The sequence below is a fragment of the Helicoverpa armigera genome, chromosome 4, assembly GCF_030705265.1.
Source record: "Helicoverpa armigera isolate CAAS_96S chromosome 4, ASM3070526v1, whole genome shotgun sequence".
Lineage (NCBI taxonomy): Eukaryota > Metazoa > Arthropoda > Insecta > Lepidoptera > Noctuidae > Helicoverpa > Helicoverpa armigera.
Genome location: NC_087123.1, coordinates 12,751,524 through 12,778,629, shown reverse-complemented (window position 1 = coordinate 12,778,629; position 27,106 = coordinate 12,751,524). Strand labels below are relative to the sequence as shown.

Here is a 27,106-nt window from a genome sequence, read left to right as displayed (position 1 = left end):
AATATGAACAATTTGTCCCCAGGCGATTACTGTAATGTTCAACACTATATTCCTATTTAAACAATTGGTTCAACTTGTTATTGATACTATTTGTTTTGGCTTTGTTTTGGTGCGTGGGTTTCTAGTCTAAATTGATTGTATTTCACTTGCTTTTGGTTGGCTTCTACGCTTTGTATCTAAGGCAAATTTTTCAAGCCAAATAATAAAGAACCAAATCAAGGTATCAAAATCGATTAAAATCCCGAAAAAATCGGGATCAAATCAAACAAAACAGCACATATGCGAACACGTAAACACAATGAAACATTAAAATTCTCAACAAGAAAATGAGCGCGGCCCAGCGGTAACCGGCCCACTTTATATTCAACAGAATCGATTGCTGCTGTAAAAGACTCTTTGAGTATTGAACAGAATTAGAATTTAAAATATATTGATTCCCTCATGAAATGCTTGGAGCTCCGATGAAATATTAAATGACTTGGTTTTTTTGCAATTGGCCGCGAGACCAGCTGAGGCGGCAGTAAAACGAATACGTGACTGGTAGAGAACTGCTCCAGTCTTATGGTATTAGGAAGCTAGCTTGATTGTGTAACACGGAACTTGCTGTTACGTGCTGTTTAGGATTTTTGAAACAGTCTGTTTTTGTGTGAAAAGCTTAGCTTGTTTTGTTAGGTAATTTCAGTGTTTATTTTTGAAATAACTGCTTTTTATCCGGCTACTCGCAGGTCGTTAAATAGTATTTTTAACCCCCGACGCAAAAACGACGGGGTGTTATAAGTTTGACGTGTCTGTGTGTGTGTGTGTGTGTGTGTGTGTGTGTGTGTGTATGTGGCATCGTAGCTCCCAAACGGATGATCCGATTGTAATGCGGTTTTTTTTGTTTAAAAGGTATGTCAGTCGGGAGTGTTCTTAGCTATGTTTGGTGGAAATCGGTTCAGGTCTTCAAGGTCATCAGCTCGTTTGCTAGATGTCATAGGAATGTTACACGCTCAGTTTACTTGCAAGTATATGTGGGATCTGAAATTTGAAACACTAATGTCTTTTGGAACCACTGAGCTGGTCTGCTGTTAGGGCACGAAGGTAGGAGACGTAACCCTGAACTGCCTTTTAGTAAACCCATCGAGTTTGGGCTCGTTGAATTTGTCTTGACGAGTTCTCTTCATGTTTCTGATTGACGAGAACCTAATGCTGCATATGGGATGTGGCGGATGAAACCCTGGAATGCCGGAATGAAACGGATAAACCGATTTATATTTTTGCTGAAAATCTAGAATGTCCAAAGGTTAATCTTTATTGTTTCTCAATCTGTTCAATTCTCCCAGAGCCAGTTTGTCATGAGGATTGTTAAACAGCTTTCTTTGGCCGAGATCGCATATAGCGACCTCATCTTAAGATAAAATAAATTAAATAAAAGAAGGAAAAATTAAGGAGCTCCTTTAAAAAGCATGAAATAAAATTAAATTATAAATTTAAAAAAACCCCCGACCCAAAAAAGTATGCAATAATTATGACAAAAGGTTAAAACGCTAAACCCTATAAAAGCAAAAATAACTTTTAACACTACGTAAACTAAATTTTGACGTGTCGGGGGACCGCTTTTTACCTTCATGAATACTTACATAAATCAAATGATACCTACCTAATTACAACATTAGTTTAAAAAAAAAAAACACGTATCTAAAGTAATGAATTAGAGCGGTCCCCCGACACGACAAAATTTAGTTTACGTAGTGTTAAAAGTTATTTTTTGCTTTTTATAGGGTTTAGCGTTTTTAACCTTTTGTCATAATTATTGCATACTTTTTTGGGTCGGGGGTTTTTTTAAATTTTCTTATCTTGACCCAACCTATTATTTTAAAACTGTATCCTACCTTTTTCAAATACATTTTTTAAAGAAGATTAGGACTATAAAATATACCTTTCTCTCTGTTCCTATATTTTTGGTGTGCATTGAAATGGCTATGACATTTTACAAAGTACATATCTGAAAAAGTACTTCGGCTAAACTAATTTACTTCATCTTTAGCAAAAGTGAAATATCACGGCTTAGCTAAAACTTCAGCTGTTTTAGGCACACATTTTCCATTGTGAATTAAAAATAAGCCAAATACGAGATAAACTTTAGAAGCAACATAAGTTATTCAAAGCCGCACAGAGCGTCGCGGCAAAGTGTCGGTTTGCAAGGCCTAAGTTCTAAAGTAGTTGCTAAGTTCCTCTAGCGCCAACCCTTCTGACTAATAGGTATTTAGATGTAATATGCAAGACTTTATACCTAAGGATGCGTCTCACATCATGGTGTTACGTAATAGGTTAATATGCGTTAGCTAATGCTTGTAGGTGAAACTTTGAAGTCTGTGCTGGTAAACAAATGAAAATCACGCAGTATTTACCTAACAATAAATGTAGTCAAAGTCAATTGAAAAGTATTCCTTTGAAGTTAAATTTAATAATTTACTTTTTTAAAGAAGTACCTACCCAGTAAAAAGGCTCGGAGGATGATGACCTACCCAGTACCTATACCTGTACGTAAACGTAAACTAAGTATATTCGGACAAGAAGTGAAGGAGTATTATAACTGTTGATGTGTATAGTTCTTACCAATGATACTGCTTTACTCAAGGACATGTGAGTGGGTGGAGACGAGATGTATGAAAAACGAAATTCAATAGGATGTGTAAAAAACTTCACTTCGCTCCACTTTGATGGACCTAAAGTCCATAAGCAGTACATCAATGTATGCTACCCAAACATCTCTCATAACTCGACATCACGTTCCCAGACACTAAACATTTGGTACATCCAGTACCTGTCTGACTTGAGAATATTAGTCAGCAGTCCAGCGAGCAATTACTGGGCGTTAACGAGCGTTTGATTGCGTCCTAATGTCGCCGCATCCGACTACAACCCTACTTTGTTCGTGTCACCAAGACGCGACTTTAGAACTTGCTAAGTTACTATACTTCTTGTTAATTGTTGATAATTATTATAGTTTAGTTGTGCTCGTGGCTAAGTTAAGAACGAGTCGAGCGATCGTAAAATTCAACGCTTAGTGTGACCAGTGCGTAAATGAATGACCGTCTATGTCATAACGAGTGCATTATAAGAGTGAGCGAAAATCTGATGTTGATGATTATATTTAAAGCTCATCAGTGGCCTACCAAGCTACTGTAAACCACATCCTCCATATTTAAATGACAAAACTCCACATCGTTTCTTAATCAAAACAAACTACGATCAAAAAGTATGTTAATCACCTCCCAACTACGGAGTACCGTGCGAAACTCATCACGTATAGGTAACGAACGCATGGCCCCGCGTATAAACAACATGAATATTTTAGGGAGTGTATCAAAGTGGCCGATAAACGTCGGGATCCAATATCGGGCCCAAACAAAGGCTTACAAGAGTTTAGGGTACGCCCAGTGCACTGCATATTCAACGGGGCCAGAGTCAACACGTTAGCGCGGGAGCTCGACTGCTGGACAGTGGATGGCATTTTGCCTTTGATAGTTTTTGGGTACAGGTAGGCATGTTTTAAGCCTAAGATTACCACATAATGTTTATAATAATTCATTAAAAAAGGTAAAACTGTCTTTTTGTCATTTCCCAAAAATATTTTGACGGATGTATGTATCAATAAATTAAATAAATGTACACAGTCATTACTTACACGTACTCCAAAGTAGATAACACCCGCGATTCCATCTCAGGTCCCACACCCGGAAAAGAAGTAACTTTATATCTCTGACTCAGGGGAACCACCTATGTCCATGCCATTGCTAAGCCGTTTTAGCGTGAAAGCAATACAATCAAACTCACTTTTGCATATACAATATGTGTAAAAAGAGGGCCAAAAGTTAGTTAGTTAGTTCTTTACTGTAATAACAATTTTTTTCACAAATTATTCGTGTGTATGTAACTTAAATTATATCCACGAAGTATTTATCTGTCACCACATAAGTTATAAAGCTACATTATGCACAAACTTAAATAGAAGAACGAACTATGTCGGCGGCTTCTTATCCGTAAGTTGGCGGAGTAAGTGAAATTAATGATCTTTGTAAATAGCGGAGTCGTAACAGACTGATACTTAGTTCTGCGGTCGAACAGCTGGCTTGCTTAACTTAACTTTTCTGTCTAACTGGAACTGGCTACAGACGTTATTTACAGTTGAATTTTAGTATTTATGTTTTTGAATTTTGAAATGTAGATTCAACTTATTTTAATGCGTTCCTTTTGACTCGGAGGTCCAGTAAAACTATGTACCTTTATTTACTGACGTACGAATTACTTTTATTTAAAAGAGTCCATTAATTAATTATTGGCAATGGTCTTAAGAACCCTTTCGCAGCTTGTTGTCTCGCTTCCACTTTCTGAATACCGTCAGACCTTTGCAGAGTTTAATTTTTGCGATTTTTCATACGATGAAAACATAAAGTTAACTCCCCAGCTCCCGGCCTACACACACGCATCGCTGCCCCGTGACCAATATGTGAGCGTAGTCCCATATACCTTGCATTTGCATACTTTACACGCACTCATTAAACGCTGCCATATTGTTATTTATTGGAATTTTAATCAGCCAACTCATTAATAACGTTTTATCTGGGAAATATCCTGCATTATTGATGAATCACGTGCAATGCGTACCTAATTAAAAAAATCTCTTTCATTTTATGAATTCTTTTAAATAGTGTTATTTAATTAACTGTATTTTGAACACAAACAACCTTCGACCTTACTATCCATTACTGCTCATCAAAATTATCATCAACTAATAAAATTACAATTATGAATTGCATCATTTATTTAACAAAATCTTTCCACATTCAGTATTAATCTCGCCGATGCCATCAACCTCAAGATATACACTTATACAAATATCTGCACGAGGTAGTTGAGTCCGACTCCCTTCTCGCTCTTGAAGCGCACGTTGACGAAGGAAGAGCCGACGCCTCCCGCGGTCACCGCGGGCTTGGTCTTCGACTTGTCGATGTCGATCGCTGATATAGCCTGGAATTACGATTAATGAGAAATGAATATTGGGTTTTTACTACGCAATAGAGACATCGTAAGTTGCGGAAGTTGAGCATTCTCTGGTTAGATGTATTAATGTGCCATTCATTGAGTATAATATCCTACAGAAAATAGGTAATGCATATCTATGACATAATCAGAGGGTAAAGTATTAAAGAAAGAGACTATGATAACTAACTATTCATTTATAAGTGTAGATAACGGTCTTATTTACTACCTTATTGTCACTATATAATTTTTGGGTTGATTATACGAACCAATAAATAACACCTGATTTAACTGGCCAATAAAATCAGAAACAAAATACATGAGATAAAAAAAAAATACTCACCTTAATAATCCTAGTGTTATTCGAATTATAGAACACGTTCTTGGTTCTCGTCTTGAGAGGAACAGATCCTAGCTTGACAGTCTCCTGGTATCCCAACTGTGCATTGGCACTAGACCCCAACAAAAGGTCTTCAGCCTTATAAAGCGCGACACACAACACCAAAAGTAGCAAAACATGTGAAATTACCGACATTTTGGAAATTTTCAAAAACAACTTGTTCAAACAAAGGTTTAATAAGACTATGTTGTTCAAGATTTTTTCTGAAGAATTTATATTTCTTGTTCTATTGCACAATTGAGATAAAATGATACCGGAGATAAGTTTGTGAATCATTTTATCAGACAGATAGGTTGCATCTTATCGATCAGGTATTAGATAAGGAAGAGTTGACATTGTGGTATGGAATGTATGTACTCAAATCTCTCTGTTATTATTATGAAGTATGGGTTGTTTCTTCTCACTGAAGAAAGAAAGAAGAAATTTTAGAGCTCGGCTTATGAATGTAAATTTGTCCTGGAGTTCCAATAATCGACGCCCATTGCGCTATTTAATTAACGTAACATCTTCTATATCATAATAAGTAACAGTTTTATAAAAATATGTTTATAAATAATTAACGCAGTACTTGTATTTGCTATTATGATGATGAAAATCGTTGATTTATTCCGCCGAAACTGTGTCGTTCAAAAACAGGATTTGCTTATCTCTGTGGTGTTATCTTACAGACTTGTCAGTCGTTGTTTGTATTCATCATCAGTGTTATTCCAGTGGGATTACCCGGCAGTGTATTATTGACATTATAATGTCCCATGAGTTCAGTGACTTTTTATATCAATTGTGTAATGAAAAACACAACATCGCTTATTTAATTCAGACAGCAAACTATTAATTGTCGTTTAGTTTCAAAGCACACTAAAAACCAAAAATAACAAGTATATTTAAAAGCTCAATTTATGACGTACTAAATAACCTCAAAAGCTAGTTTTGGAGCGTAAAACATCACTTAGCAGTTGGAACATGAGAAAGTGATTCAACGTACCCAATCCGTCGGCTTCTACGGCTTTATCAAAACTTGGACACATTAGTACCAGATGCGGCGATGTGGAACGACTTCAACTTATTTTTTATCCCGTTCGCATTTGAGGGTTATGACGCCATCTATTACTGGTCGCCCCTTATTCGTCAGGTCACTTTCGAAAGGTTTTCTCTTTTTGTGCTAATTGATTGAAGGGTTGTCGTAGGTTCTAGTTTAAAATATGGCCTTTAAAATGCACCTACATATTTTTTGTTATACTTTAAAATAAATATTAGGTCAATAAATATCATTACTGGAATTTATTAGTGTTGAAAATACAAAGGTATTTTCCTTATTGATTAGCATAGGTAATAGGAGAGATAATCCATAATTCTAGAAAATATGCGTCATTGCCACTTAAAAACTCTCGAGATAAATATGTATTTGGGTATATTTTACTTATCTTCATAAGTATTTCCTCTTCTTTTACGTACGCATGTACTAAGAAGTAATTGCTTAAACTATTTTTATTTGATGAATATTATCCCATTTAACTTTTAAAAATTGTTTCTTCAGCTTTTCATTAGGATTGAATACACACAAACCCACGCCTAAATTTTGTGTGTAGGTCGACACTAGCAAAACGATTAACATTTGAAGTTTAAATGATACCATTTCAAAATGTCACAGAGCCAACTAACAGTATTTGTACAAAGTCAATATAAGTAAATAAAAAAAGATTTCTATCAAAGTTGTAGGTAGTAGTCACGCGATAGTTCGCCATTGTTCCGAGTCGCGCGATTGGTTCCGTATCGCGCTATTGGTTCGACAAAACAATGACAAATAGAACTTTGTGTTATTACCGTTTATTTATGGCGTTGTGAATCGTTCCGATGTACGCTTGATAAGCCATTGTGAAGTTCATGGTGACATGTCATTGTGGAATATTGAATACTGTGACTGTTATGCTATTTGTAGCCTTTATGAGCTTAATTAGAATCAAGTTGAGAATAAATAGAAAAAATGCTTTTTGGGCGCCATTGTTTTCTCATTTGACATTGTTTTGAATTCGATAACAGTGAATCAATATGCTATTAATAGCCGATATTTGAAAACAACCGAGAATTGATTGTGGAAAAGTTTCCAGACATACTTATAAATAGCTAATTTCCATAAAGTACTTAGCCAAATAATCTCAAATGTAACATTTCAATACCACAGACATATTCAAATAGTAACGCGTAGTTACGTACAGCGGGCAACGCAGCTTGGTCATTACTTTTATTTTACGACGTGATAACACCGCACACTTGTTTGTTACACAACTTTTGGGGACGGGTGTACGCTTTAAGCCGTACTGTGGGGAAATTAAGTTTCATGGTTTATTTGTAGGTTCGCCTGTTTTACAGGAGTGTTTATTGTGAATATTAAACGGTTAGGTACTTAATAGGCACATATAATTTCTAAAATTTGAAAGACCTAATTATTTTATTAGCAACTTTAAGTAGTTTGGGTGGAAAAGAAGTCGTGGTGGCCTAGTGGGTAAAGAACCAACCTCTCAAGTAGAGGGCGCGGGTTCGATTCCAGGGCAGGTAAGTACCAATGCAACTTTTCTAAGTTCCGCGGTATCTCTTTCGTGTATGTACTTTCTAAGTTTATCTAAGACATCAATGACTGTATTTCAGATGGCACGTTAAACTGTAGGTCCCGGCTGTCATTGAACATCCTTGACCGTCGTTACGGGTTATAATAGTGTCCACGGCCGATTTTGGCCAAGGCGGCTGTTCTCATTTAAGGAGATCAGCCAGCTGCGCAGGACATATTATAGTGCACGAGCATTTGCGCAGACACAGGTGCACTCCCTATTCCTTCACTCTCATAACCCGATGGGACGGCAATCCGACACGACCGGAAAGTGATCAGGCGCACGACCGACATTTACGTGCTCTCCGATGCACGGGTGAATCAATCACCAACTTCCAGACTACGGGCTGTTTTGTGAAAGTTTAAGAAAACCCACAGAGCGATTTCGGCCGGACCCGGGAATCGAACCCGAGACCTCGAGGACAGCAGCCGCACTTGCGACCACTAGACCAACGAGGCAGTCACGGGTAGTCAGAAGCCAGCAAGTCTGACACCAGTCTAGCCAAGGGGTATTGGGTTGCCTGGGTAACTGGGTTGAGGAGGTCAGATAGGCAGTCGCTTCTTGTACAGCACTGGTAGTCAGCTGAATCCGGTTAGACTGGAAGCCGACCCCAACATAGTTGGGAGAAGGCTCGGAGGATGATGATGATGAAGTAGTTTGGGTGTGGTCGCTACCAGTGTGTTACCATGATTGTAATGTGGTATTTAGGTAAGGAGATAGAAAAAAGTAGCCAACTCACGTGAGACAGCATATAATATCCAATACACCAAGTAGACGGCACAGTAAGGAAGTAAGATTAGCACAAACACATAGCGTCATAAAAGTTCAAGGAATGCGTGTTAAAAATAGAAATCATTTATTTGCTAATCATTTAAACGGTTGATTAAGCGTTTTCGAGATATGGGCGACAGGCGTGCACTCCGCGTCGAGGTCTGATCCTGACTGGTATCCTCTTTGCTGGTATCCTTTGTACGGCAACTACATGCGCTCGCGCACCGAGCTTGCAGAAGATGGCGCTGTCGCTCATAGTGCTGAGGTCAAGGTCGATAAAATCGCGACCATAGACTATCGATAATTTTACCCGACCAAACTATGTGTTAAGATAGTATGCATGTTAGTGTAGTGATTTGGTTTATGTAAATAGACAATGGTATATGTGTATATAAATTGTAAGTATCTTTGTTTGTGTAGTTTTTTTAGGTATACGTAAATAAATTAAATATTTTGTGAAGTAAGCTACAAATTCAGTGTACATGTTAGAAAAATACCCTACATACTTAGGGTTTCACATACCTAGTATATTTTTTCCAGTTCTATATAAAAAAATCCTTTCACCACAGCCAGTAAAAGTTCTCATACAATATTCAAATAGAATTTTATTTTTCCCTTTATCTTACCTAAAAGCGTGATCCTAACATTACCTCAAAACAGTTGTTACAAAGTACGTACATAAGGAAACTGAAATGGGCCGCCGAAGAATTATGCCGTTATCATATAAATAAGGATCTAAAGCCTTCTTCAGGAGTGGAGTGGGCACAGCTCACCGCATTATTTACCTGCAATTTGTTTTGTTTTTATTACCTCTGAAAACCTCTGAAAATCCTTTTATAACAGCAGTTTAAGCTGCGCAGTCGAATTTATTGTTTTGAAGAAATATATGATGTATTACAGGATAACAAGAATAAAAACAATCATTTAATGGTACCTACCTATAGAAATGTTACATTTTCTGCGCACTGACTCGAGTGCTAAGAGTGGCATGTGAACTGGGCAAAGAACTTTGCAACCCATGATAAATTAGACGAACAATTACGTGCTTAATGCTCTTAAAAGCCAACTCAAAATAATATAAAATATAATTCAGACCTTAAAATATATACACCCCAACAAAACCTCAACATAGTCCTTCAATAATTTCGTAAAAGAAAACCACCCTAATATTAATAACTTCAAATTACCTTACTTACCGATGTTCACACTTTGAGGGTACTTGGGAGTGTAATGACAATTCATTGCGGGGGAAGAAGGGGCGTGTCGACAAAACAAAAACATGAAGTAATCGCTAAGTTGGGCTCTTTCGCACGACGCCCGAGTTCCGCATAATTAAATAGTGATTAAGGCACCCGTTTTGTGTTCAGACTGGAGGATTGGGTGCGAAGGTATTCGGGAAGAAATGGAGTTGATTTTTATTGGTGATGATGCTGGTTAAAAGAAGAAACATTGAAAGTCTAAGGTAAATATTAATTTTATCAAAAAAGCTTATTATTAAATGAAAAAAACTCAATTCTAAGACCTAGCTTTGCTAATCACCAGTGTCTAAGCACTGATGATAAACAGTATCAGCAGAGATATCGCCCCCCAAAATTGCGAATAAATAAATTCGTAGTCCAGAAAGTTTCTACCGAAGAAAATACCATTCATGTTCCTATTAGTATACTTCGAATTTCTCGATCATGGTCACTCCATTTATCTGCAATTTTTTTTTGTCTTTCTATACCTACCACTATTACTTTCAAACCCTAATAATCTTCAGGGTATCACAATCCGAGCTCATAATTCTCTTTACCAGGTAACTCGGTGAATGATTCGCCCCCGCCTCACGCACAGCCGATGTTCGTTAACCTTATTAATTAATTACACCTTCCGACAACACGGCCGATTTGACACCGTAACGTTACCTTTGATAAGGTCGACTCGTTGATTCACTTAATGACTTTCTGTTATTTTTGTTTATTTTTGGAGACGTATTGTGTTTGATTTATTTATGTCACTTGAAGGTCCTTCACATCTTCTAGTTCAAACCTTGACATTCATTTTGGTTTAGTATTTGTATCTTTGTTCATCCGTCAGATTATGATGTCGATAATTTGTCATGAGATTGGAATGATGACAAATAAAATACGGTTACATGACATACTGATATTTTTTAAATATCTACATGATTTTATTTGTACATTACGCCAAGCAAAAGCAAAGAAACTCTAAAAGTACTAACTACCACAAACTATTATTAGCTTTTCCCACGACCTCCTAAACAGTTACTCCACTAACAAAGGCTATTTACATGAAAAAACACCACAACAACATGTAAACCCCATCTATTAGGCGAGCACCCTCAACTAGAGTGAGTACTCTCGAGTCGAGGGCGTTCAAGACGCCATTGTTCCGCTGTCCGTAACGACTACTACTAATATTGGTAACAAGTTATTGTGTTTTTGGAGATCGGCCTCATATTATGGCCAATAATATCGGTTACTGATAAAGGTATCAGGAACTTATATGACGGATAAAGTATAACTCTTGGTTTCACAGGCCTTGGATACCAATATCTAGCAGAAATTATAAGCAGCATTTATCTGGCAGATAGCATTAACTATTAGGTTATCATCATCATCTTATTTGTCACAAAGGTCGCAAACTCTTGTAGTTAATGGTTACGAATCTTATGCATATTACGCCGACTCAGGGGTTCCCCAGGGTTCCCATCTTGCACCGGTTTTGTTTTTATTATTTATCAACGACATCGGAGCCCAAATCCGTCATTGCAAATATCTAATGTTTGCTGATGACCTCAAAATATATAAAGTTGTTACTTCAAATGAAGACACTACCCTAATTCAGGAGGATATAAATAGAATAGAACACTGGTGCAAACTTAATCACATGAAACTTAACGTACATAAATGTAGCCATATACGGTTCACAAGGAAAAAGCAGTCTAACATTGTATCATATAATATAAATGGAGCCTTATTAGAAACTGTAAATGAGGTTCGCGATCTCGGCATCACTATGGACAGTAAAGTCAACTTCATAAGCCATATCGATAACATCGTTACAAAATCGGCACGACTACTTTCAAAAAAAGTTAATATTAACACATTGGTGACAGCATATCACGGCTTAGTTGCTTCCTCACTTAGATATGGTGTTATATTTTGGGGAAACTGTAGTGAGAAGGAAAGAATATTTAGAGCCCAAAAACGCTGTCTTCGATCAATGACAGGACTTAAATCTACAGAAAGTTGTCAACCTGTTTTTAAATCACTTAAGATACTTACATTACCTTCGTTATATCTACTAGAAGTTGCCCTATTTGTAAAGACAAACCAGCGCTTGTTCCCATCACTAGTTGATAAAAGACAACGTTCAGGACCCATTAGGTCTCAATATAAAAAACAACTGTACACAGGTGGTTACCAAACGTCTTTACTTAAAAATAATATTTTAACCATGGGTCCTCTTGTATATAATAAACTACCTTTGTATTTAAAAGATTTACCTACCTCAGTATTTAAAAAAAAGTTGACAAAACTACTCCTGGATAAGTGTTACTACTCAATTAAAGATTTTTTTAGTGACAAAGATTTATTGTAATAATATATTATAATGTTCAAATTTTGCAATACTTATATTTTTTTTTTGTCTATAGTAATAGAATTCTTAATATGTATAATCTTGTTGACATTCGTATAGGATTTAATTTGTTTGATTTGTTGAAATATGTACCTATAGTCTAATTTTTGTTTTAATTATTTATTTTTTTGTATTGTTTGAGCAATTTTGTATGTTTAGAATTGTAAACAAATTGTACAATGTAAACAAATTTGCACGCCGTAAGGCAAAATGTATCGGGACTGTTGTAAAATATTATTTCCAGCTAATTTGTATACCTACATTTGGCAAATAAATGATTCTTATTCTTATTCTTATACTAGGATTTCTTAAAAGAAGCACTAAAGGATTCAAGCTAGTAAGAACGAAAATTGTGTTGTATAACGCCTTAGTCCGCAGCCACCTTGAATTTGCCAGCGTAGTGTGGAATCCGCACTACGCAGTACACTCGCAAAGACTAGAGAGTATTCAAAGGGCCTTCACAAAACACCTGGCGTATACCTTCGGTGGTGTATCTCCTCGGTGTCCATACGAACAACGAATACGTCACTACAAAATGATCACACTGCGCGACCGTCGACTGGTACAGGATCTTATGTTTTTCTACAAATTAGTCAACAATAAATTAGATTGCGTAAAGTTGATTGAACAAATAGGATTAAAAGTCCCCTATAGAATACCCAGATATCCCATTACCAATTTATTCCACACTAAAACTTCCAACACAAATTTAGGAGAAAATTCCCCTCTCAATAGGCTTAGTAAAGTGATGAATAGTCATGCAAAATCAAACCCAGATGTTGACATATACCAGAACTCTATGACAATCTTTAAAGCCCACATTTTAAATCATAAAATCCCAAAAGATTAACTGTATCAACTGTGTTATATATATATGTACCATGCAACCACTTTCTCTGTAATTTTGATAGTCTTTAAGATTGAGTCAAAAATTTGATCTCATTTTTTTTCCTTACCATGTTTATTAGTTTTTTCTTTCCATTTTTTGATTGTTTTTTTTGTATAATTTAATTTTATACAAAATAGTTTGTTTCATGTTTTGATTATCTACATAGTTTAAGTTACCACTTAAGTATGTGAATGTTGGTTCACCTGTAATTGGCGACTGTGTAAGCCTTTTACTACTTAAAACCTCCCTTTGTTAATTTTTACACAGAAGCTGTTGGTGTCCCTTTAAATAAATAAATAAAAATAAATCATTATTAACTGGCACTTCACTTTAACCAGAAAAACCGGGCCTTACTTTAGTTTAAGTCTCGGTAAAAAGCGAGTTTTTTAAAACGGGCTTTCCCTTCTACTAAATGAAGCTTATCTTGGTATTCAAGCTGCCAATGATCACAACAGAAACTCAAAGCACCCCTAAACGTTTTTCCTCGTTGTCAACCAACAGCTACATCAAAAGATGTACATCTGTTTAGGCGAAACTCCTCAACTCCAGCGGAGAGCCCTCGACGCGAGGACTTTACCGAGCCTCTTCATTGTTGCTTCATCGATACACTGCCGGGTAGGGAAATGACTTGAGATTTTGTAGTTGAGTTAACTTTTACGTGGTTGTGGTGGTAAAAAACTTGAACGTTTGGTAAATTGAACTATAAATAGATTTTCTTTACTTATTTCTGTTACTTACAAATGAGTAACTATTCAATAACAAAAATCCGTCAAAAAGAAAATAATGCACATAATTTTATCTAAGTAGGTAATTCTTTTTTTGACGAACTTTTATCCTTTCCAATTTATCCTTTTAATATCTGGTTATGGCTATTTTACAACTACACATTAACCTTCACAAATTCAGTAGCGGTAATACCCAATGAGGCTTTATATTAATTCTTTTCTAAAACTGAACTATTTCTTCTCTAAACATGACATCAAACAAAACAGCAACAAGGAATCAATACCGTAATACAATGCGACAGTTACAAAAACAATCTAACAAAGTTTATCAGTTAACTAAACTAGGACGGCAGCCAGCCTTGAAATAAAATAAACTGTACCTTGTAATTCCTTCCTTGATGCGGAATGAAAGAAAAATATCCTCTAGTATCAGCTTATCGTGCGAGTTAGTGAACGAAATGGGTTATTTAATAGGGTTCAGGTCCGATAAGGCGGCGACCTAACGTTAGTTATGCACCAGTTCCTTAAACCTGCTCGAATGACTCCCATTTTTATTTGGTGCCACTCCGATACGTGGCTGGTTTTGAATTTAAGTTGGAACGTGGTTTTTCAATGTGGAAAATGCTGTTTTTGTAGTTCATCTAAATGAAAAAAAGAATTTAAGCAAAACTGTTCGGAAAGTAACATTGAACTAGTTCCTGGAATTCCTTATTAAATTGAAGTATCAAAAGAGACCATTACAATGTCTCTAAAAACTCAAGAAAAAAAAACAAAACAAAACATTCGTAATTTAAACAAACAAGAAAAAAACTTAAACTAAAACAATCTGCCAATCACACAAAACAGGCAAAAACTGCTCCAGTTAAATTAAGAGAACAGTTGCCGAGTAACTTAATACAGAGGTGGAATGGCGAAAAATAAAATCACCAAGATCCTTCGAGATAGAAGACTAAATAAGATGGCTTATTAAAAAAAGTGGACAGGCAGGTAAGCGAGTAAAAGTAAACACACACCGCAGACTAAACAGTTGGGCGACAGTTGACCTAAAGGTTGGTCAATTGGTAATTTGATTCCAATCAAACTTTTCAGTCAGTTACCGGCTAAATACCTACCTGATCTTTGTAATATGCGTACTACCATTCATCTTCATACTGATTTATGGGCCCAAACAAAATGTCGGCCGACTAAAAGTTTACAGTGTGGTACTCTAATGGTTGATAAGTATCTTGTTTGAAACAAAAGAGGCAGGACGAGGAGACAACAAAAGAGGCGTGTCGTTGTTTTTGAATCCCTCAGAGCGTGAAAGGCACGAGGCTTGGACTTCTGAGGTGACACAATACTTAGTTGGATTAAGGCTAATGAAAATACTATTGATTAGGCTAAATAGTTACTTCTATATTGGTATTATAATTTAGTTTTTTTTTCTCCGAAACTACTGAACCGATTTTCAAAAATATTTCACTGTTAGAAACTAGGAAGCTACACCGCTTTCAGAGGAAATGGTCTATGTTTTGCCCGGGATGTGGGTGAAACATTTAGTGTTAAATAAATGTGTTATTTTGATATTGAACTTTTATTTTCCTAGAAATTTAAGCGCCACATTTATATCAGATTAATGTTTTTCGAGCTTTTCGGATCACTGAAATACTCGGAATTGAATATTGTATACTTACGTAAATCGATACATCTGTATATACTCGTAATACTTGATATTTTTAACCATGGTAACTGAAAGTTCTGGCCACCTTTTATACATTTCTTAGGTATTTACAAGCAAAACAATCTCAATTTTACAATGGAAATTGATGATTCTAATTGTGGTTTTTTGACATTTCCGCCTGTAGTCGCCAGTAAAGAGCTTATCACCGATTTTGGCACATGTAGCGCTACCTACGTTTTGAATTTTACATACACATTTTACTGAAACTTTAAACCAAGAAATACTTATAATATTTTATATTTATATTGCCAAAACGATGCACATGGCATGAATGATATTAATTCACTGATCTTCCTGACTTTCCCCTCAACAATAATACCAGTAGCATAAACTGCAAAACTACAAAAACAAAACATACTTAGTACAAAAAAGCCACAGAGTATAAAATATCAGTGTACTGACAATGTCACCGAGTGTGCGGCGGGCCTACAATACGGCTGTCGGCTCCAGGCGCGTCTTAAAACAATAATACCTTTGCACAACTGATTGTCTACTGTAGACGTTTTAGCTAAATTATATTGTTGGATCTTTTAGTTTGTTTGTTTGTTTGGAATTTTTAGTTCTGTATTGTTAGACAGCTTTAGTGTAAAATTAAGATTACCTTAGATGTTATGAATGATACTGTAGTGATAAAAGAAATCAAAGTTTCAATTACTGTCTAGAGAATATGAGAATATGTCTTACTCATTCATACTGGTCACTTTCAGAGAGTTGTTAAAATGTTTTATCGTATAAACAAACTTAGCTTCATTTAATGTTTTCAGGCAATTTCTTAGCTTGAACATAGACAATTACTAAACATCGCTTAAACTGGACAGACGGTGTTCAAACTGGCTGGCTGTCTAACTTAACGAGAAAACACTAGTCGAGTCCAGACCGTTCGCAATGTAAACTGTAATAAAACTCGCTCAGCGGAGCGAACCGCAATGAATAATTCCTTACATATTTGATGTTTGTACAAAAAGAGGGGGAGCGTCTGTCAGTTTGACAAACGCCGTCTCAGGTGTCGCTCGTGTGCTCCAATCATGGAATGGAAATTATTCCCGACCCTACCGAGCTGAATCGAAGCTGCTCATTACAACCACAGCCTAGAAAACACCCAAACAACTTTTTTATCGTTGACAAATGCGAAAATGTTGCCGCTTGAAACATTCTGCTCTGTACCATTACATTGGTAGTAACTTTTGCGTTTAGTTGTTTAACAAATCAGTAGGGATGACGAAACAAATCCCACAATTTGTATTTTCGCTTTGGCATTGTTCGCCGTTCGGTTGTTTTTGTTGAATCTGCTGATTGACGAGCCCGACGAGTTGGGATTGCTCTGTCGTTCAACTTGTTATAGGCTTTTTATAGCTTCGTCTGGCCAAAAAGTTTTGTTGCTTTAATTGTGTATTTTGTATCACATTTATAACTCAAAGGTGGCATTGATATGTTTGGAAATATTGGTGGAATTTGTTTTACAGGTTCGTTATTTATTCTGTTAAGTGAAGGTCTTTCTCTAGCGCATTCCAGCATCTTTTACGAGCGTGAGGCAGCGCAATTCATTGGTAGGTACGTTGAGATATTTACAGCGGCATCTGACCAATGTATTGGCGGACGATACTCGTAGTTCTGTTGATCGTGGATTCGTGACTCGGTTACATGTGGCTACCTCCCGTGTTGTCTGCCGTAACTGGCTTTTAAGTGTTCTAGTTTTGTACTCTATCTCGGTTATTATTATATCGAAAGCAAATATATATACATATAGATATCTGCTCGAGACTTGTATAGTTTTTGCTACAGTTACACTCTGGGACCGCCAATGATGATGTTCTGGGCAAAAGAAGACAATTTTTATTACAATAAATGCATTTATTCCAAGACAAATCTTGTTTACTGACAGCACTTTTGATCAATATTTAATGAGCTTTGTCTAATGCCACATTACTTTCAAGTGGTCAAAGTTCTTAGTACCTACGTTACCACCAGCTACAGATCTTCAAAAGACTTCCGACCACAATCTAAAATGACCATCTTAGTACCCAAAGATAATTTCCAGATTAAATATTAAAATAGGCACTTACTTCGAAGCCCTTCCCAGCACTTAAAACCTGCATAAACTTTTACATCATAATCAAAAGCGAAATTAACAAAGTCTTGAATTGGAATAAAGGCAAAGGGTTCCCGGTGGGCAGACGTCGGTTACGACAATCGACAAGTTATTTAGCAACAGAGAAACATAAACAGATGTAAATGACCGAAAGACCGACAAATACCGATACAGTCGATGTTGTAAATATTGGGGCTGTTGCACACTGTCAGCGAGTGAACGCCTCGGGTTAATAGAATGTATCTCTAATGTCCACAGTCATGGATCATATTAGTACTTTGCAGGTTTAAATGACAAGAATATAAGATGATGAATTTTCTTTTCGTTTTCAATATTGGAAATTCAGCAAAGTTTTTACAGCGCGTCTTTTAAAAAACAATTACTTTTGTGGATGGATCAATATCGGTTTCAGAACAGTAACGTATTATTCCATAACATATCTAAATCTCACGTGTCATATTTGGCAACATCCATCCATCGATGCTTATATTCGAGTTCGTGGCATTTAATCGACTCGAGTGCTCGCTCGCACCGCGCGACATTTGTGACAGCTATATGTCAAATGTTTCTCAATTTGTTGCTATTTTCAGATCATTTTGGTGAAAGTTGTTACAGTGGAAATGTAGTTTAATTTGTGTTACGAAAATGGAATGACGTATTTCAATTAAAAGTTTGTTTTACGCTAATAAGCAGGTCGAACAAGGAACTCGTTGTGTGCAAAGTGCGGAGTCAGCGCTACGCTATAGAGTGCGGTGTGCGACAAACTTTAACTCCACCGACTCCCTGAGAGTATCCGCTCAATAATAAATGAGACGAGCCAACTTCACGCCTGTGCCAACACTCTAGCTATCCCATGAAAAACTTCGAAATGATCCCATCTGAAAACTTCGGCCAAACTAAAAACAACTTTAAATTTGACAGCGTAAAGTTTAATTTTAATTACTGTTTGTGTAAAGGCCTGTGTACACGTTTCCCTGAATTAGACATGTGTTAAAAGCTTAATGCATTTAATAGGTAAGTAACGTTGCATACTTAGTTGGTGTAATATTTTCTCTTCGACAGTATGTTTGTTGTTATGAAAAATCTTTGGGAAGTTTTTCAGTGTATACGCAAGATTTTGCTTCATATTTAGAATCTTTTGTTTGCTTTAAGTTAACCTAGCAAGCTTACGTTCAAGTCAATTTCTTGCTAAGATAATGTTATTCAAGAAATGAGTTTTCTCAAAAAACTCTATACTTAGAGAATTTAACTTTAACTAAAGAAAACAAAATGTATTCTCTTCTAATATTCTTGAATCAAAAATTCTAAAATAAACTTTAATTCACGGAACCGCAAGCAACCAAAACAATAAAAGAACTTCCCTTTTTAAATCCACAAACCCAAAATCTGCACAAACAAACCGCTATCTAGTACCGATCCTAACATAATACAGTAAAAAGAAAACTAAGAAGGTTCATTTCAGAACGATGTCGAAAAAAGACGAATTACTGCAGACATGCGATCGGTACATTCAGGATTGTTTATTTGTATCACTCAAAATACAACAAGGAACCACTGAACTTTTCAATGCAGTAGATGTAAGGCTTCATTAGTTATTTAACATGATTCAAAATAATAATAATTAGATTATTATGTTCTAAATTTTTATGGACCAATCAAATGCGTCAACGTCAAGGACTATTTTGCAGCAGCTTAAAATAAAGATAAATGTTAAGAGCATCCACATTATTCGAAAATATCAGCTTCTAAAATACGTCACTCAATTAAAGAGTGTACTTTTCTCATCATTACCAAATAGTGGGCCTTTGCTATAATTTATCGCATGTACCATCACTCAAAAAAGGCCTCGTAAGGCCGACCACGTGTCTGTGGCCGCTATATTGCTCTTTTGATGTGAGGCCAGGCTTCAGTTTTACACCGTTGAATTTTCCCCTTTCATAATTATTCAGTAGATTCTCGTTATAAGTCAGCTTGCTAATTAGTAGGCTAGTTGTAATTTTATGTTCCACTAGCTTTTGTGAGCGTTTGTTGGAATTCCAGGATCCTAGCGAATATTGTGGGGATGAGTGTTTTCTGCGTGTAGGCAGGATGCGAAGTGCTTTTTGAGTACACGTATTATTTTTGTTATGGGAGTTTTATAATGAAATTATTTAGACAACAGCTTTTTGTTTTACCTGCGTGGCTACGTCCCAAGGGAATATGGTCCAGATAAGATATAGCCTTTGTCACTTACAAGCTTTCTATTGGTATAAGAATTATTAAAATATGTTCATTAGATCAAGATACTACTTCCAATAACTTCATAAACTCTCAATTCAAAAACTTGCTCATAATAATGTCTGTCTAACCACATTATTATGAGCCTAGCTAGGGCATTAATATAAAATGAACTATTCACTAAACATTGAAATGAACCAAATGAAATATTTACACACCAAAATAAATCCCCAAAAAACCTGCTGAAATCACAATTGAAACAAACGTGATTACTATAAAGCTCTATTACACAATAGAACATGATAAGCCTGTAGTGATAAAACACGTATTATTATCGCAACCACGAGCAATTTCATTTAATTGCCGGATCACATGTCGCGGCTGTGCCCGGCTTACCCAGATTATACCAATATTTAGTACAACACTACTGTTGTGGAGGTATTTACTGTTTTGACTTTTTGTTGGCCTTGTTGAAAATACCATTACTCATTTGTTTATAACTTTCTAGGGAGTAGTAATATTATCCTCTTCGCCGGGTGAAGGTACGTTTATTGGCCAATCATCAGTAAGTACCTGATCATTTGCTTGCCCCAGGCTTCCGTACTATGTGTCCTTTTGCATAAAAAAGTCAACAGTTCAACACTTCACTCAATTAAAAAATGTATCTAACATGATATCATGATATCCTACACATTACGCAGCAAAAACAATCAAAACAAAAGCAATCACACAACCAAGAAACAAAACACACACAAGAATTAACATAACAAAAATAAAACCTTCACACAATAGCTGACGGCATTACAATACAAGAACAACTGCAACCGCTTAAACAATTACAGCTAATTCCCGTTTGAAGTCACATCGCACCCGGCTTAGAGAAGCTTACACGCGCCACTTAGGGAGAGAATAATTACCGCGTTACTACCAAACGAGGAGTGGTACCTATAGCCACACTTTTAGTGGAACTGCAAAGGGTTGCTGACGAGGGTCGCGCGGTAATTGCGCAACTGTTGTCGTTTTATTATTGCGTAATGATGGACGCGTTTAATGTGTTAAGTTTGGAATCGTTTAGAGAATAGTTAGTTTGGTAGTGTGTAGGAGCTTTTTAAAGGACCTTTTGTATATGATCGTGTTCCCAAAAATAAGAGATAATTTTGCACGGATCTATCAAGAACAATACAAACTATTCTTTACTTACTAGAACCTTTAATCTTCGTTACTGCGATGCATCTATCTTTACTTTTTCGGTTCCCCATTCAACCTACTCTGAGGCTAAGGGTGCTTTCAACTTATGCGTTTGTTGATGTAATGTGCCGAAGCGGTGCATTAGACGTACGGCGTACGGACGATCCTCTTTTTTATACAAAACGCACGATGCGGCAACAGTGATCAGTGAGTGACAGTGAGTGAGCAGATTTGACGCGGCAGCTGGCCGTCAAAGAAATACATAAGTTGAAAGCGCCCTAAAAAGGCACACGATTATACCAACTCAAATAAATTACCAGGAAGCACCAACAACAAACAAATAAACACATCTACCCATCTAGGCCACAAAACATTATAATCGCTCGCGAGTCACGGACCCTAGCTTATAAAGATTATTAGGGTCCGCTTAGAATATCGCCCTGTTAATGTACCTCGCTTAAGTGTTCGCTAACGTTCATGTGATTATGAGTTATGTGAAACGTGCGGCTAACTTCATGTTACCCCTTTTGTTAAACAAATGAACTAGGTATTTTTAAGCATGGTTTTTATAACAACTACTTCCATGTTTGGACAATACTGCATGTTCTTAAATACCACAACCATATTGATTTATATTCGTCATCAGAATGATAGAGCTGAGAGAATATGTAAAAAACATATAAATTAGCTTTCGTCATTGTCCTCAAGACTTTTCTTCAATCTTCTCCGGGATTTTCAAATTTTTCCTAAAACAGTCACAAATTAAATTACGTTTATATTCATAAAACTCTAAATAACAACTAAAATAGTATCATACAACTTGATAAAAAAAAACAACAACCAATTAGTCTAAAACCAGTCTACCACCAAAACATGGAACAAACTTATCCTTTTTAATTTACCTATTCGTCCAACTTCCAAGGGATGACAAAACAACGAGTTCCAAAGAATAAATTAAAAGTAAACTAAACAATAGAACAACGTTTAGCGAACTAAAAAACAACGTCCAAGTTTATATACGTGAAGCTAAATAACTTCAGTTATTATCTTTGGATTGCAGACAAAAAATAACTTTTTAACTCTTTGCCTTTTTTGAGGAAGCAAACTTTTGATATTTCCTCCTTTATTTTTGGGAATGTTTCAACACCAGCTGCTTTTAATATCTCACTATCAGGATTCAAAATTTTAACTTTCCGTGAAATTTTAATCCTCATATAAATGCATTGAGAAGGCACTTGTGTATGTGCTAAATACCATCTCCAAAGACGGATGGCAAAGTGAGGTATGTAGGTTAAATACGAATAATTCTATGTTCCAGAATGAGACGGCATTTTCATATAAATACAACGAGTTTGCATGTTACAAGATATCAGCGATTGTAAGTGTGACTGGTGGTAATTTTTGGCTCCTATATGATTTTTTTTTTTTTTGGTTTTTGCTTCAATGAACTCTTTCAGTATTGTATAAGACTACTGTAGTTATACTCGAAATACTGTACTTCACTCGTAACCTATTTTCAATTTAAGAAAAAAAATATCTTGGCTATGTATTTACTGTCAAAGACGCCAGCAACAGTCCTTAATTATAAATCTTTAAAAGTTTATTAACCGTGACGAAAATTGAAGCCTAGAGCAATACCACTTGTAACGTGAAATAAAATCACCAATCTCCTCTAACTTGTAGCACACCAGGTAGACGTCGCGGTTTAAAGCCTATTCTTGAAGATGACAATATAATTTACATAAGCCAGGGCTTCTGAGACGAGCACTCGAGGAACACGTCATTAGGCTAGTAGCGACCTGTCTAATTATACTACAAATGATTTGCATTATTATATACAGTTTGTGTCTGTAGAGCCATGGAGCACTGTCTAAAAACAAAAGAATTCCTGCTACGATCTTATAAAATTTAGCCAATATTTTTTGGTGCAAAGTCCAGCGGTATTCACTTTATATTTATAGTAGTCAATTGCCAATGAAAGTTCACCAGTCAAGCCTTTGCTATATAGATCTCAACAGTAGCTTCAATATCATTGACATTTGGAAGTCAGATGCTACTTCTAACGCCAATACACTAACAAGCATACTCCACAAAGGAAATTAGGACGGTCAGATCACATGACAAATTGCAGCTACTTAAACATCCGATAGCAATTTCCGATAGAATCCAGCAGCGTTCGAGACGTGGCCATTTCTCATCAGCTCACTGATTACGTAGATCGCTGAACACCTGGGCAATGCCACGATGGAAAAATATGGATTTGCTAATGAAACGCTTAGTTGGTTTGCATCTGTCGCAATTTTGATTGATGCTGAATAAATTTTCGAAGTAAAGACGCCCTGTAATGAGTTTGAAGAAGTTCGACAAATGAATTTACAGATGAATAACGGTTTTTATATCGGAGACTTTCCGAATTATATTTGGGGCGCCGAAAATGTTGGTGCGAGAAAAAATAAAGATCAATCGAAATCATGAGAAGCGGATTCAAATATTCATGTTGCTAAAGAGAAATACGTGAAGGCTTAAAAATTGCTTTGTTGTAATTCTCTTTTTTCTTCTATAAATATTTTAATATTATTATTCTTTAACTTATTTACTCTTAACTAGTATTTAGAGTAGGTAACACGCATCTTAAAATAGATGTCGTTTTCAATTAACATAGCTTTAGTTGTCGAGATAATTAACACGTTGAATAGTACGCAAAGCAGTTTGCTTGTGTGTGGAATAATCTATTAATTCGTACAAAAGGTGGCGAGCCTGTCTAGGTGTAGTACAATTAAACAGACACCTGTTTCTATTAACCGACTCCCCAGGCTCAAGGCTTAGATCCTCAGCTATTCGTTTGCAACTGTTTTCGCATGTACTACTCTATTTGCTTCTTTAGCAACTCAACAATTATTTTTGTTGTTACATTTAGTTTTAGTTTTGGATCTATATTTAAACTTATACTACTACTACTTATGGTTAATCCCTTTAATGGTTAATTTACAATTTACTGTTGTAAAATTATACCTTATATCAGTAAGCAATTCCTTTGCAATTGTTAACCACTCTGTCAGTTAATTTGTTTCTTTAACACCATTTGTATTGTTTGTATTTGTATCCATTATCTGTTTTATACCAAAATTAAAATGCAAAACCGAAACAAAATTAACAAAACATCCTATTCGAAAATTAGCATCTTCCCCTCCATATTTAACAGCTCAAATCAAGTCAAGATCCAAATTGAGGACAAAATACGAACCAATAATTTAAATGAGGGTTGGCAATATGCTGTTGTTTAGAGCTACAAAATTGTAAAGCTGAGGACGAAGCCGGAGGCCGACGGCCCACGTAATCACCAAGTGTATAGACAATAATACTTCGTTAATGAATACAGATGTTCGGTGCTTATTTATGTTTTAGTAGTTTCGTTTCCTATTAACAAGTTTTTAGTGGTTTAATTGGCCATCATTTCCTGTTAAGTTGTGTAAGCTGTTTAAAGTTGCTGGTGGTATTCCTATTTTCATCGTGCGATATTGGATGTTTTGCGCGCTTTCGTAAAATATTTTATCTCAAGCATGTGTAGTAAAGAAGTAGTAAATAAGTACATCAATGGTATAGCTGAGTTTTACCATACAATCAGGCCAACTCATGTTAGTCGGGACAGGAATTTTATATCTTAACTTTTTCTATATTTTAAATTACCTATTTTGTGCAAACCTCAGCAAAACTTTAACCTTTTAATTCGTAATAATTAGTTTGGGTGTGACATTTTAAAGTCCAGTTTTATGAAGGTATTATGCAAATTGAGCGTGCTAATTACAAACAATGTGAAATTATACTCAACATCATAAAAATTAATACAGATGAACATTACAGCTAACAAACACATGTTCGAATATATTAATTTAGCTTGTATAATTATGTCAATTGCATAAACGTAAACAATAATTCAATCATAGACGTTTGATGCATCAAGTGGACTATTGGGAAATTGCGAAATTACTATCAGTGGCATTAGATTAATAGGATGATGATGGCAATTATGATTCAAGATGACCCAGCTACGTTTATAGGAAAAGCACTTACGTATTTCTTTTTTAATTCATCATAATTATGTGTTTCATTTCCATAAATAAAGCAATCTATGATAAGTACGCGTTTGATTTATTCATAATTTGGTTAAACATGGTGAACTTTTGCCAAGAACTAACTCTAACAAAATTAATAATCATAGATTGTAGGTAATTATCAGAAAACGAATTTTGGCAGGGAATTTTACTAAAGGGAATATTATATTCAGGGAATGAGAACCCATAACGTATTGTTGCGTGGTTTTTATTATTTTTACAAAATGGCCTCCGTATTCATTCTATGGTGCTTTTCACAATCACCAGAACTTGATACCACATTATCCAAGTTCAAATAGCAGTACCTACTTTTACTGATATTTCCCTTATAAACGCGACAGAGATATGGCGAGCGACTGATAAGCGATTGTTTGTTGTTTATCGTTAACGGTTCGCGCTTCCACGGCCGCTGCGGGCTTCGGCCTTTTTGTTATTCATTCCGAATTTTTGGTAGGCCTGCGACTTTCTGTCTAGGTGCTGTAGAAGTTAGACAATATAAAATGTTGGTTTCTCCTGTGGCTGAACACGTGTTTTGTTCTTATGTAGCAGAAAAAGCTAAGTAAACGATGGCTGGCTGCTATCCAATAATTATCTTGATCTATCACGGTGTGCTACAAATTAAATAGTTAATTTTATTGACTTATTTTAAGTCAAAGAGTCTTTCATCAATAATACTCTGATAACAATGTTACTTCTCTTCTCTCATCGGTCTAGTTTATGAAGAACTTTCTTTCATAAACATTCCATAATTTTCTTTATATTGCAAAACTACAAACCTGTAAAAAGCGTTCCGTCTGCACACCCCTTTTCAAAATCCAGAAATTGTCTTACAATCTTTTTCAAATCAAACCTCCGTCGAATTTCAAGCTCTGTTACCTAAATTGAAGGTTCATTTTCTGTTGGCAAAGTAACGTGTTGAAACGGACATTTTACATGGAAAAATAAAAATGTCTGCGTGTTTTATCTAAAGCGCAATGAATGGCAAATGCAGCGCCGGATTATTTTACATACAAGATAGCTGCGGTGCGCCCGCTACTATTATTTCGATTCGATTTCGGAAAATCTGTGTTTGGATTCCTTTAATAATGGAGTCATTTTTACATAAACAAGGCTCTGTAACAGTGATATCACGAATAATTGGAAGCGAAAAGTTTTCCCTTTATTTTCTTGTAATTTTCGACACGGAATGTTTTGTGTGTGGATTTGATACTACATTTCACGTGAAAAACTTTGTTGTTTTTATTTCATAAGTAACTATGATTTTCGCATAAGTATGTAGGTAATTAAATAAAAATTGCAACAACTTTAAGTAAATTGCGGAAGATAACATTATTTCTCCAATTTTATAGGACGACACAATATAAAAGTGAAACTCTAGGCTCAAGAAAGTATAACGTGTTCAAAGCACAACCAAGTTTAACCAAAAACTAATTAAAACTTGATACAAATAAAATTTTAATAAACGCCAAAAATATAAATATTAAACCGCAACATTATGAATAGAAAGTCCGAAGTTGCGATAAATAACGCCTTTACTCGTCCCGGGGTTATCTTTTTAAGCGCACAGGCGTTGTTAAGGAGCGTCGTAAATTTAATTTTATTGCTTAAATACTTATAAAATTTTGCAATTGTACCTACAGAGGGGCGTAATGAAAACATAGCTAGATAAAGGCTGGGTTATGTCTGGTTAAAATTCGTGCCGTGTGCTGTGGGACCTACTTT

General features: G+C 35.8%; 2 protein-coding genes across 2 annotated transcripts in view; both read right to left on the bottom strand.

Annotated features, from left to right (window-relative positions):
• LOC135116764 (lachesin-like) overlaps nucleotides 1–8,984 on the bottom strand; it is a 95,041-nt gene extending 86,057 nt beyond the window's left edge. The window contains exon 1 of the mRNA XM_064034318.1: nucleotides 8,768–8,984. The gene's annotated coding sequence lies outside the window, so the exon portion shown is untranslated. The remainder of the gene's footprint in view (nucleotides 1–8,767) is intronic.
• On the bottom strand, nucleotides 4,790–5,643 carry LOC135116765 (uncharacterized). Its single transcript, XM_064034320.1, has 2 exons — nucleotides 5,369–5,643; nucleotides 4,790–5,013 (listed from the first exon to the last, which is right to left on the bottom strand). Exons 1-2 carry the CDS (start codon nucleotides 5,558–5,560, stop codon nucleotides 4,873–4,875), a joined length of 333 nt encoding a protein of 110 aa, XP_063890390.1. The 5' UTR covers nucleotides 5,561–5,643; the 3' UTR covers nucleotides 4,790–4,872.
• Nucleotides 8,985–27,106: the final 18,122 nt, after the last annotated feature.